This window comes from Cryptomeria japonica, chromosome 3, assembly GCF_030272615.1.
Source record: "Cryptomeria japonica chromosome 3, Sugi_1.0, whole genome shotgun sequence".
Taxonomy (NCBI): domain Eukaryota; kingdom Viridiplantae; phylum Streptophyta; class Pinopsida; order Cupressales; family Cupressaceae; genus Cryptomeria; species Cryptomeria japonica.
In genome coordinates, this window is record NC_081407.1 from 398088209 (window position 1) to 398102681 (window position 14473).

Below are 14473 nucleotides of genomic sequence, written 5' to 3' on the forward strand. Positions count from 1 at the left end.
TCAATTTCCGTCTTCGCTTTCTTGAGGTAACCACTTGAAAGCAGTCAGAAGGCAATTCTTCGAGACCTTTTGAGGGGTCGGAAATAGGGATGAGGGGTTTAGGGACCAGAGGTGCGAGATCAACATGTATTGGGTTTAATTCATTGGGCTTGGAACCGGGTGCGGAGGTATCTTCGTTAGCAGAGTGCAGGGGAGTCATGTTTAGGTTATTATTGGTTTTAGGGTTTTCCGAAGTATTGGGTGAATCATTCTTTTGTTTCCTGCGATTGATGATTGGACAATTTTTACGAATATGCCCTTCCTTTTTGCAAAGAAAACAGGCGTTCAATCCTCCAAGCATCTCAACAGGGCAGAGGAAGGTATCTCCATTAATATTTAGGTTTAAGCACGGAGGGATGTCAATTCCAGGCTTAATTGATACGAGCATTCTTGCATCTAGGTTGGGCACCAGATGAGTAGTTTCATCAACCCTAATTGTTTTGCCAAACGGTTCCATTAATTGGGGAAGAAATCGCCACAGAAAGGGAGGGACATCTTTAAGGATGACCCATCTAGGGGAGGAAAGTGCGAGAACTTCTTCATTAACCGCCTCTAGAGACCAGGCTAGGGCTCGAAAGGAGGTATTCCCGACCGTCCAATATTGGCGTTTGAGGGCTTCCAGTTGGGCTTCATGCATGTTAAAAAAAATAAGGTAAAGACCTCTCTAAATTTGCCTACAGAACGATATTTTAAGCCCTAGTTTCAGATTCCAAAGATTATTAAACCAGTCATCTAAGAATTTCCTAGGCGAACATTTTTGAATGTCAACACAAGCAAAGAAAATAGCAGTCTCACATAACCTAAGTTTTTCCGAAGCAATTTCATTCAACATCTCAATATTTGGTGAAATACAGAAGGAGTCTGAGGCAATGCGAGGGCACTTACCATCCTTACTGGGTCCTTCGCCTTCAAGAGCCTTAAGGAATTGCGCCGATGGGTGGACTCCATTCGCAGGCAGGGCGACGGTCTCCACAAAAGATTTTTTTAAGGCTGGGGTTGAGTGAGCGGCAGATTTAGGGCCATTAATGGCACCTTCATCTGACTCTGACTCCATCGAAAACCAAGGTTGGGTCGCACGGGGTGAGTAGATAGGCGGTGTAGTTAGGTTTAATTACAAGAGCAGAGCATTAAAACCACAGAGATTTTTAAAAAAACGCAAGTGGACGGGGTAGAGATCGCAAACCAAGTGGAGGAGGTTAACTCCTCCACGTTGACGCCTTGATTCTGCTTCCTCCTTTGATCGCCTTTAAGTCCGAAAATTCGCAGACCTCATCCATATATAATAATTCTTTGAAACCAAAAGTAATCTTTTTTTTTCGATTGTGGAAGACTAGAGTCACAACTTTGAATTCCATATTAGATGTCCCTTTGGGATTTGAACTATGATCTCCACAATGAAAACTCAATGCTTTAACCAATAGAACACAACCCCTTAGATGTTAAGCTAGATTAGATTTCTTAGTAGATAGAAATAGAGGTATCTTTTAATTTTATTGTCTCACAAATGATGCTCTCACTGACCTACGAATCTTGCAGGTTGCTGCAAGTATAAAGAGAAAATAGTATATGCACACAATAAGTTGATTCGCCAAGTATGATAATATTGCTGAGTGTTGAGAATGGATCGATCTTCAAAGGCGTGCACTAATGGATTTTTGTACAACCTTTCACTGATCTATCATGGATTATATATATATGGGTGAGGAGACATATCGATGGATAGACATGTCTCCACACATGTGGAGACATGTCTCTCCACCGATATGTCCATTCATTAATTATCGCAAACATCATACCGATTCATAATCGATAGTTTATAATCCATTAACAAAACTGATTCTAATCGGTAGTTTACAATTCATTAACAAAACCGATTCACAATCGGTATGTTAGAATGATGAATCATTAATCGATACACATTCTCGATTATAGTCAAGATCAATGAAAGTAGTCAATACACAATATCGACTGGGTTTAGATCATGCACGATATTCAATGCATATCGATAAACACAACTTTATACCTGGAAGAACAATAGTAATGATGATCGATGCATGATCAGCCATTTGATCATTCAATCGAATTGATGCTTATTCATAACATGATTATTTATGTATGTATATTAATTTATGTAATAATAATAATAATAAACTCAATCATTATTATTATGTATATTGGTATACATATATATAACAAAATCATAAATCATTCTAATGATGTAATTATCATCCATGATTATATTTATCTGACCGAAGCTATCGTCATTAACACTCCCTCTTAGCTAGGGAGGATAAAATCTATCCAAGAGTATAACACAATAGATCCATTAATTGTGAAGGAAGAAAGATACCTTATCATGATATCAGGAGATATGGTATAACCAAGAATATCAAGTCACATGATATTCACCCTATCTCACAAATATCCATTTTTATGGTATGTGCACTTGGCATCACGTCTCATGATGCCTACCATAATGGATATCAGATCATGGCATATCCACAGATATTAAGACTCATAATATCCACCATGATGATCTCTTGTAGAGTTATTATGGTTTATTTAATGACATCAAGTCTCGTGATATCTACCATAATGTCTAAGAGATATTAACTATCATGATATGTCCACGGATATCAAGTCACATGATATCCATCATGATAGTAAAATTGATCATTGTAAAATCATCACTTCACAATATCAATCAGATACAAGTGTTCATTATTGAAAAGTCGTCACCTTTCAACAATGTCCACAGGGGCCCATGAAGTCATGGAGTCACACACATGACAATAAAAGCGTTTACACATTTAACATCTTTAAATATTAGTACAAATAAAATAATTAGAGACTCAATCTCAAATTTAATTTACATTTTCAACCATACCAAGTTTATCTCGAAAATGTTCAACCTTTATCTTGGAGAGTGGCTTGGTGAGGATGTTTGTTGTTTGATCACTTGTACTAATATACTTCAACTGGATCACATTCCTTTCTACCATGTTTCTAAAATAGTGATAAGGAATCTCAAAGTGTTTTGATCTATCATGAAACACTGGATTCACTGAAAGCTTGATGCAACTCTGGTTGTCACAATGGATGACAGTAGGATTCAAGGGATGACCAAGCAGCCCTACAAGCAATTTCCTAAGCCACACTGCTTCTCTTTCTCTAATGGAGACTGCAATGTACTCAGCTTCTGTAGAGCTCTGTGCAACTGAGGATTGTCTTCTACCGATCCATGAGATCATTGTTGATCCTAAACTGAAGCAACATCCTAATGTGCTCTTCCTGTCAACCACACTTCCAACCCAATCTGAGTCAATGTATCCATGTAGATCTAGGTCTACATGTTTGTATCTAAGACCATATCCAATTGAGCCTCGAAGGTATCTCAAAATGTGTTTTGCTGCAACAAGATGTATCTCCTTTGGTTCACACATAAACTGGCTAAGTGCATTCACTGCATAACAAATATCAGGTCTAGTGTTGACCAAATACATCAAGGATCCAATTATCGTCTGCAGAGAGTGGGATCTGCAAATTCCGAGTCTATTGCTGCTTCCTTCAATTTGTGCAAATTTGTTTCCATAGGTGTAGACATGGGTCTGCACTCCATCATTCCAAACCTCTTCAAAATGTCAATAGTATACTTTCCCTGATTCAGAGTGATGCCATCTGCCTGCTACCAAACTTCTAATCCAAGGAAGTAATGTAGGATACCCAAATCCTTCATATCAAATTTTGTAGCTAAGTCCTTTTTACACTGGGTAATTAGGTGATCTTCTCCTGTGATTAACAGGTCATCAACATATAAAATAAGAATTAACATATCACCATTAAAGTAGAGGTTTGGATCTGCATCATTCTTGGAAAACCCTAACCCCAAGAGGTAGTGATCAATCCTTTCATACCAGGCTCTAGGGGCCTGTTTGAGTCCATACAAAGCCTTCTTCAATCTGCAAACATGTGATTCAGCCTTATGTATATCAAATCCTTCAGGTTGCTCTAGATAGACTTCCTCCTCAATCGTACCATTCAGGGATGCAGTTTTCACATCCATTTGATGGATCTTCCATCCCTTTGATGCTGCAATAGCAATTACGGCTCTGACTGAAGTGTATTGGGCAACAGGGGCAAAAGTCTCTTCATAATCAATTCCCTCTTTTTCAGAGAAACCTCTGGCAACAAACCGGGCTTTGTGTTTTCCAATGCTACCATCTGTAGCATGTTTGATCTTGAAGAGCCATTCTGATGATACAACAGATTTTTCTTTAGGCCTTGGTGCGATGTCCCAAACATCATTTTTTATAATGGACTGATACTCTTCTGACATAGCATCTTTCCACACTTGATGATTGAGAGCTTCTTTAACACGAGATGGTTCTAAATTTATGATCTCACTCATCAAGGCAACATAAGTAGAGAATCTATGAGGTCTCTTGCTTTCCCTGAAGGTTCCCTTTGGTGTTGTATAATTCTTGGCTTCCAGAATCATCTTCCTAGCCCAAAGTGGTCTCTTTCGGTTTACATTACTGGGTTCATTTAAGGGTGCAATTTGACCTTCACTATCAATTTCTTCAGAAGTCTCCCTCTGAATCTCAGGAGCACGATCATCTTCCATATTGTTAGGAGGATCTTGATCTTCTATCTCAAGAGAGCTTTTCGATATCCTGAAAGCAATGTCTTCCTCAAAAATGACATCTCTACTAAGTTCAATTAATCTTTGACCAAGTATGTATATCCTATAGGCTTTAGATGTTTCACTATAGCCTACAAATACTCCTTTCTTGCTTGAGGGTTCTAACTTAGACCTCTTTTTTTTAGGTACATGTAAGTAGACAGGACAACCAAAGATTCTTAGATGACTTATATCAGGTTCGATGCCAGTGAATGCTTCTTCAGGTGTTTTGTTGTCTAGAAGTGAATGAGGACATCTATTTTGGATGTAGACAGCTGTCCTACAAGCTTCGGCCCAAAATGAAGTTTCTATGTTTTGATCATACATCATAGCTCTAGCAGCTTCTACTATAGTCCTATTCTTTCTTTCTGCCACCCCATTTTGTTGGGGATTATAATGTACAGTAAACTCCCTCCTAATCCCAGCATTTACACAAAACTCCTTAAAAATGTCTGAAGTATATTCCCCCCCATTGTCTGTCCTTAATGTTTTGATTTTCTTCCCTGATATATTTTCTACAAGAGCTTTGAATTCCTTGAACCTCATAAGGATTTCTTCAAACTCTTTACATTTAAGAAAATATATCCAAGTTTTCCTAGAGAAGTCATCTACAAATATTACATAGTACAAGAATCCTCCTATAGAGGTTACAGACATGGGTCCACATAAATCAGAATGAATTAGCTCTAATACATTTTTAGATTTTCTGTCACTATTGTGGAAAGTTCCTTTTGTATTCTTTCCTAGGGCACAACCCTTGCATGTTCATGATTTTGATTTAGCTTAGGCAAACCAATCACCATTTTCTCTATGGAGGGTAAAGCACAAAAAATGGAGATGCCCTAATCTTTTGTGCCAAATCTCATTTGAATTTGAAGTCTCATGAATTAGGGCTTGAGTGGGAGTAGTGCATAGTTTGTAAAGGCATCCATGTCTAACTCCTATAGCATGAGCCTTCTTGATTGTGGAGTTCTTTGTCCATGCTAGAACTTTGCCTTCCATAAAGGTTATCCTGTACCCTTTGTCTTCAAGTGCAGAAACGGAGACTAGATTTCTCTTTATCCCTGGTACAAATAATACTCTTGTGAGCTGAAGAGATATGCCTGATTTCAGATTTATGGTAAAGGTTCCAATCCCTTTGACTGGGTAGTTAGAATCGTCCCCAATGGTTACTTCCTCATCAGAATTCTCCACCATAGTATCTAGGTGTTCTCTGAATCTGGTGATATGACGCGAGGCTCCACTATCAATCACCCAGGTGTTGAGGCCGGTTGAGACTTGGCTTGATAAGGCTGAATAGAAGACAAACTTCTCGGGTTCATTCTCGACGCTACCTTTTTCAACTTCAACAATGGAGGCTTGTTGTTTTGGCCTATCTGGACACTTCATGGCATAATGTCCATACTTATCACATCTAAAACACTACACTTGGGATATATCCCTCCTCTTCTTGGAAGAGCCTTTTCTATTGGTGCCCTTGTCCTTCTTCCTCTTGAAGTTCCTCTTCTTCCCTTTCTTATGAGAGTGAGAGTTCAACACATGAATATCTTCATTGGTGGTATTTTGGTCAATCCCCCTAGTGATCAATCTGGATTCTTCTTGAATGCAATCCGCCTTCAACCAATCGAACTTGGGGAGCTTTGAACGTGCACTTATTCCTTGAATAAATGATTCCCATGATGTTGGGAGTCCATTTAGAGCCATCAACGTTAACTCCTTGTTGTCAATTAGATGACCAATTGTAGAAAGTTGGTCCCTTAATTCAGTCATCCTCATAAAATATGATGTGACAGTTTCTCCCTTATTCATCTTCACATGATGGAGTCGTCTTTTCAACGTGAGAGCTCTGCTGGTATTGTTTATTTCATACATGTCTTCAAGTGATTTGAACATGTGGTATGTTGTGTCATACTTTGAAATAACTGGAACTATATGGTCTCTAACTGCATCCACGATCACTTTCATAGCTTTTCCATTGTTCTTGTTCCATTGAATTTTCTCAACATCATCGTCTGGTTCAGGTATGTTTCCCTTTATAAATGAATCTAGTTCATTCTCCTTCAAGGTAAGCATGATCCTAAACTTCCATGATACAAAGTTAGACGCTCCTTCAAGACGATCTTCGAATCTGACTCCGCTTGCCATTATGAAGAAAGGAATGTGATTTTTCTTAAGAGCAAAATGATAGTCTAGATAATCTACTATCTGAAATCTAATCGGATCTTCCTTGACCTTGCTCTGATACCATGTTAATGTAGATTAGATTTCTTAGTAGATAGAAATAGAGGTATCTTTTAATTTTATTGTCTCACAAATGATGCTCTCATTGACCTACGAATCTTGCAGGTTGCTGCCAGTATAAAGAGAAAATAGTATATGCACACAGTAAGTTGATTTGCCAAGTATGATAATATTGTTGAGTGTTGAGAATGGATCGATCTTCAAAGGCGTGCACTAATGGATTGCTGTACAACCTTTCATCGATCTATCGTGGATTATATATATATGGGTGAGGAGACATATCGATGGATAGACATGTCTCCACACGTGTAGAGACATGTCTCTCCACTGATATGTCCATTCATTAATTATCGCAAACATCATACCGATTCATAATTGGTAGTTTATAATCCATTAACAAAACCGATTCTAATCGGCAGTTTATAATCCATTAACAAAACCGATTCTAATCGGTAGTTTACAATTCATTAACAAAACCGATTCACAATCGGTATGTTACAATGATGAATCATTAATCGATACACATTATCGATTATAGTAAATCGATACACATTATCCATTATAGTGAATCGATACACATTATCAATTATAGTCAAGATCAATGAAAGTAGTCGATACACAATATCGACTGGGTTTAGATCATGCACGATATTCAATGCAGATCGATAAACACAGATTTATACCTGGAAGAACAATAGTAATGATGATCGATGCATGATCAGCCATTTGATCATTCAATCGAATTGATGCTTATTCATAACATGATTATTTATGTATGTATATTAATATATGTAATAATAATAATAAACTCAATTATTATTATTATGTATATTGGTATACATATATATAACAAAATCATAAATCATTCTAATGATGTAATTATCATCCATGATTATATTTATCTGACCGAAGCTATCATCATTAACAGCAAGTAATTCCATTACACATTTACTCAAACTTAGTTTCACGATGTGATGAAGTTGCTCGGACATATTGATTGAAATGGTCAAGAAGACAAAATATTATTAAGAACTTACTATCATGATTGAGCAATCCGTCTTCAATAGAATTCATGATCTAAAAGGGATATGCAAATCTTGATTTTTATCAGCAATAGCCTTTTAAATTAGTTGTTTGATTTACTAGGCCCTCCATAAGAACCACAAAATGTTATTGGGTAGCTTGAGGAGGTTCATAATTTCAAAGGTTTAATTAATGGGATTCACCACTAGATTTACATATTTCAAGGGTTTAATGAAAGAATGTGACAAGATAATATTGGAGAGATTAAAAGGATTGGCGAGATTAAAAGGGAAATATGTCAAGTAGGAGAATATTCTAAGTTGATAGTTCCAAGTGGTTACAAACATTCTCTCACTCGTAAGAAAGTTAGAATGGGATAACCATCTCTTAATACTTAGGGACAAATCCTTAAAATTGTCATCCTACTTGTTGGGAAAGGTGTCTCAACCTTTCATCCCCAATGTTCGTATTTATTAATTGTTTGCAATTTTCATTTATTATTTTTGTCCCCACATTTGGAACACACAGTCTCACTTTGAGGTGGTGCTCTTTCCCATATGTTGGCCATCTTAATTGTGTGTAAGATAATTTAAGAGCATCTAAGTGTCATTATGACATTGTAAAATGGGAATTACTTACGTTGAATTCTTATGATATATAAGAATGTGATTAGAGACGGTAACATTAGAATTTGACCAGCATTATGATAGTCTTACAATGCATGTCATAGAGCATCTTTGAATGGAGGAAAATGACAAAACTAGGTGCCCACTTTAGGTGGTCAACTATGACAAAGTTATGACAAGGTGTAAAGAATATGCTAAAAATTACCTGAAGACCAAGACCAAGAATGGAGCATTGGAATTTGTGCAATTTTTTTGAGTGCCACTTTTAGGTTCATAAATTCAGTACATGGTTTTATATGCCTTTTGGTGGTTTCTACTTTTATCCTTCATCTTGTTGGTGCTTGGAGATAGAGTTTTGTGTGGGTTTTGTATGGTTGATTTGCAAGTACCATTATGTTGTTGGAATTACTCCAGATTTGCATATTACTGATCCTCTTATAGTGGCATAGCCTATGTATTATTTTGTAACCATTGTTAAGTAGTACAATTGATCTTGCTTTTGGAGTGTGGGATATTCTCTCAAAAGGACTTTCTCCACATCAACATTGTGTTATGGTATATTTTCTTGTGTACATTTTATTTTTTTGTAATTACAAAGATTAAATTTATTTTTACATACCTCTCCTCATTGATTAGTGTAGGAATTGATTTCCACACCTCTCCAGAGAAGAGGAAAGAATAACAAAGAAAGTAAGGGGGAGAGAGAGGTCATGACGGGGGATGATGATGGCTCCTGAGGCTAGAACGTAATGGATGACAAGAGAGACTTAGATTCAAGCCATTATTTCGATTAAGATTGGTAGGATGATTAATGATCTCAATAGCCTCCTCAAGTTTCCTTTAAGTTGTTGTCCTCCTTACAAAAGATTTGTGTGTCCACTAAACAAATATGATGCTCGGTGGTTGAGGAGTGTTCTACCAAGGCCGATTTGAGAACAAACTCAAGCTTGATATCGGCACCATGCTCTTTAATTCTAGTGATGAAAGATCAGCCCGATTCACCTATATAGGGGGTGCCACATGAGCAAACAACCTTGTAGACCTCTGATTCTAACAAGACATCCTTGGAGTCTTTAAGAGGGGGGACATGCTTCTTCAAGGCTGAAAAGGGTTTGAAAGCACAACGAAGACCTTTTTTGAGAAGGAATTTTGAGATCTTGTGGGAAATGCCTTCAACATAAGAAAGGGACACACCCAGGAGCTGTGGAGGTTGAGAGGGTGAGGGATTGGCACGGGAGAGGAAGTAGGATTTAGCTTGGTGGAAGGCTTTGGTGATTTGTTTGTTAAAGTATCTATTCCACCTAAAGACTTGACGGAGATAAGCAAGCTCATGGTTTAAGTTATCATTGTCACAGATTTGATGGGCTCTTAAGGCCAGGGTTTTGAGGATCCCAACTTTTTGGCTAGGGTGGTGATGCGAAGAGGAATGAAGATATAAATTGATATGGGTAGCTTTGTGGAACACCCAACGACCGAGGGAGACATTAGGTTTTTTAAGGATTAAGACATCAAGGAAAGATAATTGATTGTTGGATTCAAGCTCTTTGGTGAAGATGATACACAGAGATATGTTATTTAGGTGAGCGTGAAAGTATTCTAACTTGTCTAGACCATGAGGCCAACAAACGTTGGTGTCATCCATGTATCGCTTCCACCACTTTGGCTTGAGGGGAAAAGAATGCAAGGCCATTTCCTCAAAATGTTCCATATATAATTGGCTATAATAGGGGAGAGAGGGAATCCCATGGTCACACCAACAACTTGCTCATAGATGACACCTTGGAAAGAAAAGAATGTGGACCTCAAGCAAAGTTCCACCAAGGAGGTGATCTCCGCACTAACCTTGCGTTTGACTATCTCGATGGAATCGGGGATGGGAACCTTGAAAAGGGAGACCACGTCAAAGCTCACCAAAATGTCACGACTCTCTAATTTGGTCTCTTTGATAAATTGGATGAAATGGGTGGAATCTTTGATAAAAGAGTCAGAGTTACCCACAAGAGGAGAGATTAATTTGGCAAGGAAGGAGGCTAATTTTTAAGTGGGAGAACCAATGGTGTCAACAATGGGCCTCAAAGAAATGTTCGCTTTGTGAATTTTTGGGACCCCGTCGCTACAAGAGGTCACTTCCTTGGATGGATGAAATTTATAATGTTGGGATCCAACTCATTAGTTTGAATGTCAGTTCCCCAAGCTTTCTTTTCGTCTTTTCCACAAATGAATGAGCTATCTCGTTTTTCACTACAAGGCCAATGATAGAGATTTAAAACTCTTCTTAAGCAATTTTAGGGCTTATTAGCCGGAAAGTGAATCTTGATTAGCACCCGTTGATTGAAACTTCAAAGGAGTAAAGTAGATAAAAGCTAGCTTTCAAGTTCCAGTTTGCACAAATGCTGAAAAGACTGGGAAAAAGTCATGTGGAGCTGTTGATGCTCTGAATAATGAAGAGTAGGAATTTACTCCTAAAATTATTTTCAGAGTTTTAATCCAAGCTTTGATGAACACATGGAATTTCAGAATGCAAAGCAATCTAGACCAGCTGCATTTAAGAAGCAATTGATGGTCCTATTTTCCTTTTGGAATCTTTGTTGAGCTTTCTGTGCATATTCATGTTCTTTGCCCAAAAAAAATACTATTACCACTGATTCTCCAAATTTGAAAAGCTAAGATATGTTGTAGCATGTGGTCATTAGAGAAAGTTGCTTTGCCCACAAATCAGTCCAAATGGCTTGTGACATGCTGCAGCCTTACAAAAACCAACAAAAACATACTAGAGGGAAAAAGCTAATGGCCCTATGGTTACATTCATGCAATGTGGAAATTTGTATACATACTACACATGTAAATTGGACTCCATACACAACAACAAACAGAAATATGTCAAGTTGAAACATCATTTTTGGCCAAATACATTCATCAAAGAACCTACATCTTTCCTGTCACGTCAAGCTGAAATTAAGAATCTTGGTAAAGATTGATTATCTGGAAACTGATATCGAGCAAACAAAAAGTTTCAACCAAATGAAGAATATTAACAGAATTCTGAGAAAAAATCAACATGTCATTCAAACTTTTTGAGTAATTTGTGAATAAGGATGTAAATCTTTCCAGGGATATGAACCCAGTAATTAATGAAGAAAAAGAAGATAAAAAAAGTATACCTTATGAAAATGCAGTAGGAAGCTTAATGTATTTTAGTACGTCCACATTGCATGTGCAATATGAATGTGAGCAGGCTGATGAGTAATCTTGAAGTTGGGCTGCAGTCAAGCAGATTTCTAAATACTCAGATGGAACTGTAGATTTTGAAGGCACTTACAGTGGGGATGAGGATAACGTACAAAACTTAGCTAGGCACATTAATGCTGATTGGACTGGAGATGAAGACAGTAGGCTTACAATTAGATACGTCTTCAAATCATTCTGACACTAAACAGAGTAAATAGCTGCAACTCAGGATTGTCAAAAATCAGATTGGCTATATAAGAATCAGTTGATTGGCACGCGTTACGATAGTCTAACTGGCTTTAGCCAAAAAACCCTTTTAATTCAAGGCCAAAGCACAGACATACAAAACTACTATGTCAGAGTACTTGTTGAGGCCGGAAGTTTCTCCCTATTCTTTTATGACTCTTCGTGCAGCATTTGATAATTTGACATACACCACTATTATAGATATGAAAATGTATAAGCTATATCAAGAAATGGGTTATCATGTAGAAAAATAAAAATACTTGGAAATACATCTTGGGGTTGCCTCTATTAACTATCAATAACGTTGAAGAACCTGGGGCTGCCTCTGTTATGTACTATGTTTGCAGAATTATAATGTTGAAGCCCATCTTGGGATTGTCCCAATTATGTAATGTTGAAACTGAGACATACAAAACTATCGTCAGAGAAGTTGTTAAGGCTGGAAGTTTCTCTCTATTTGAAGTTTCTCTCTATTTTTTCCCCTAACTTTTGAACATCACTCGATAGCCCATCTTAGGGATATCTGCACTATGTATTATATTCACAAACTAATAGAGCTACTTCATTTTCCTAGCAGAGTTCTATCAATGCAACTAAAGCTTCTGAATTTGAATAAGAAGTTGTGATTCTTAGTTGCAGTTTGTAAGTTGTGTTGAAGAAATTAAAGTTCTGTGAAAACAACTATGTAGAATGTACTACAAAACTCACAGCTAGAACTTTAAAAAAATGAACATCAAATAGTACCATATATGAAATCAACAGACAGGCTTCAACAGCGAATCTTAGAATCTTAGTTAGTTTGGTCATTTAAAATTGCACTAGCTTCTCCAATATGACCCATCTATTAATATAATTTAGACCCACTTAAGCAAATCAAAATTTAAAATATACTGTTTAAACCTTGTTTAAACCTTACTTAGCATGAACACAAGAACAAAAATGTAAAATGCACCTACTACCCAAAAATGTTTGATGGATATGATATCCAAAAATGTTTTGGTTTTTTTTTTTTTTTAAACTGCAAGGACGTTTGAAAGCTAAGAAATGGCATTTATGTTAGTATACAGCAATGAGCATATATAGTACCAATTCTGCCCCACCAATAGCAAGGAGATAAAAGAATTTGTTATAGACAAGTTTCGCAAGTGTACTTGGGATAAAAACCTTGGGAGAAAGAAAAAATACTATATTGAAGAGTTTAACCACACTTGTAATTATCAGCAAAAGACGTATATAAGGACCAATATTCCATGGAGAGTCAAAATCTTTATTGCTCAATTAAGAACTAATTCTCACCAGCTTCCTAGTGAAACCAGTCGTTGGAAAAGACCTAAAGAAGATTGGGAGGAGAGAGTGTGCACTCTCTACTCAACGGCTAAAGTGGAAATGGAAAAACACTTCATTTTAGAATGTGAAGCTTTCAAGAACAGGAGGGACAGCTATATTAACATCTTGACAGCTAACTCTTGGGACAATCTTTTCAGTGAGGGAATTGTTGAGAAGCTGGGAACACTTATCATCATGCTGCATAAGAAGAGAGCTGAAATGCAGAAGGCAATTAGTGCTTAATCCAGTGCGATTGGAAGTTTTGTCCCATAAGCTATATTTAATCTCATGGACGTTAAAAAAATTTCTTCTTCTTCTATTTTCACAACCAATAATGAAAACCCAGTTTTAAAAAATAGTCACCCATATCTACCCAGTACACATCCACACTGCAACATAGCAATGGCAGTAAAGTAATGCTTTCGGAAAAATCACCTGATGAGCAGCGAGAAAAGAGTTGACGCCTGCTGGCCTGTGCAGCCACATTGTGCACACGGGCAACGCTGGAAAATGCATAGGAATGCGAAGCCATTTTTATTTGATTTTATAAAATTATCTACAGGGGACTATTGTTGTGCAGACATGGCAATAGATATGGAGATACAGCATTTGAGGAGAATTTTGATATATGGATAAAGGGAGACCACCAATTTAGGATAAAGCTCCAGGGCGTTTTGCTTTGTAAGTTGTCCACGACAGCGCTTAACAAGTACGAAGTGTTTTTGCCTGTCTAATCGTAATCAGTTCATTATTGTAAACGAAGCCATCTGTTTTAACGAAAGCTACTGTTAACCGGTCCGGTCGGTCAGAATTCAAACTATGTCCAAACTGCAAGAATTCGAATGCAAATATTTTCATTATCAATTTATTTTCTTCTGTATTTATAAGCCATATTCACTTCTTTCTTAACACATATTCATTCACACGTGAATATGTAAATAGAAGGAATTTTAATGATGTTCATGAGACTAAACATTCTAAGGGATTGAGGGATCCAAAAATAAGCACTATTTCAGATTTCTCTCTAAGTCAGCTCTTTTGTTATGACTCTTGACCAAGAAAT

The 14473-nt window shown here is 37.1% G+C and overlaps 1 protein-coding gene across 1 annotated transcript in view; it reads right to left on the bottom strand.

Annotated features, from left to right (window-relative positions):
* The window catches only part of LOC131047889 (photosystem II reaction center Psb28 protein), a 45540-nt gene extending 31391 nt beyond the window's left edge, over positions 1–14149 (bottom strand). Inside the window, exon 1 of the mRNA XM_057981702.2 lies at positions 13846–14149. Within this exon, the coding sequence (XP_057837685.1) occupies positions 13846–13942 (97 nt within the window). The 5' untranslated portion in view covers positions 13943–14149. The remainder of the gene's footprint in view (positions 1–13845) is intronic.
* Positions 14150–14473: the final 324 nt, after the last annotated feature.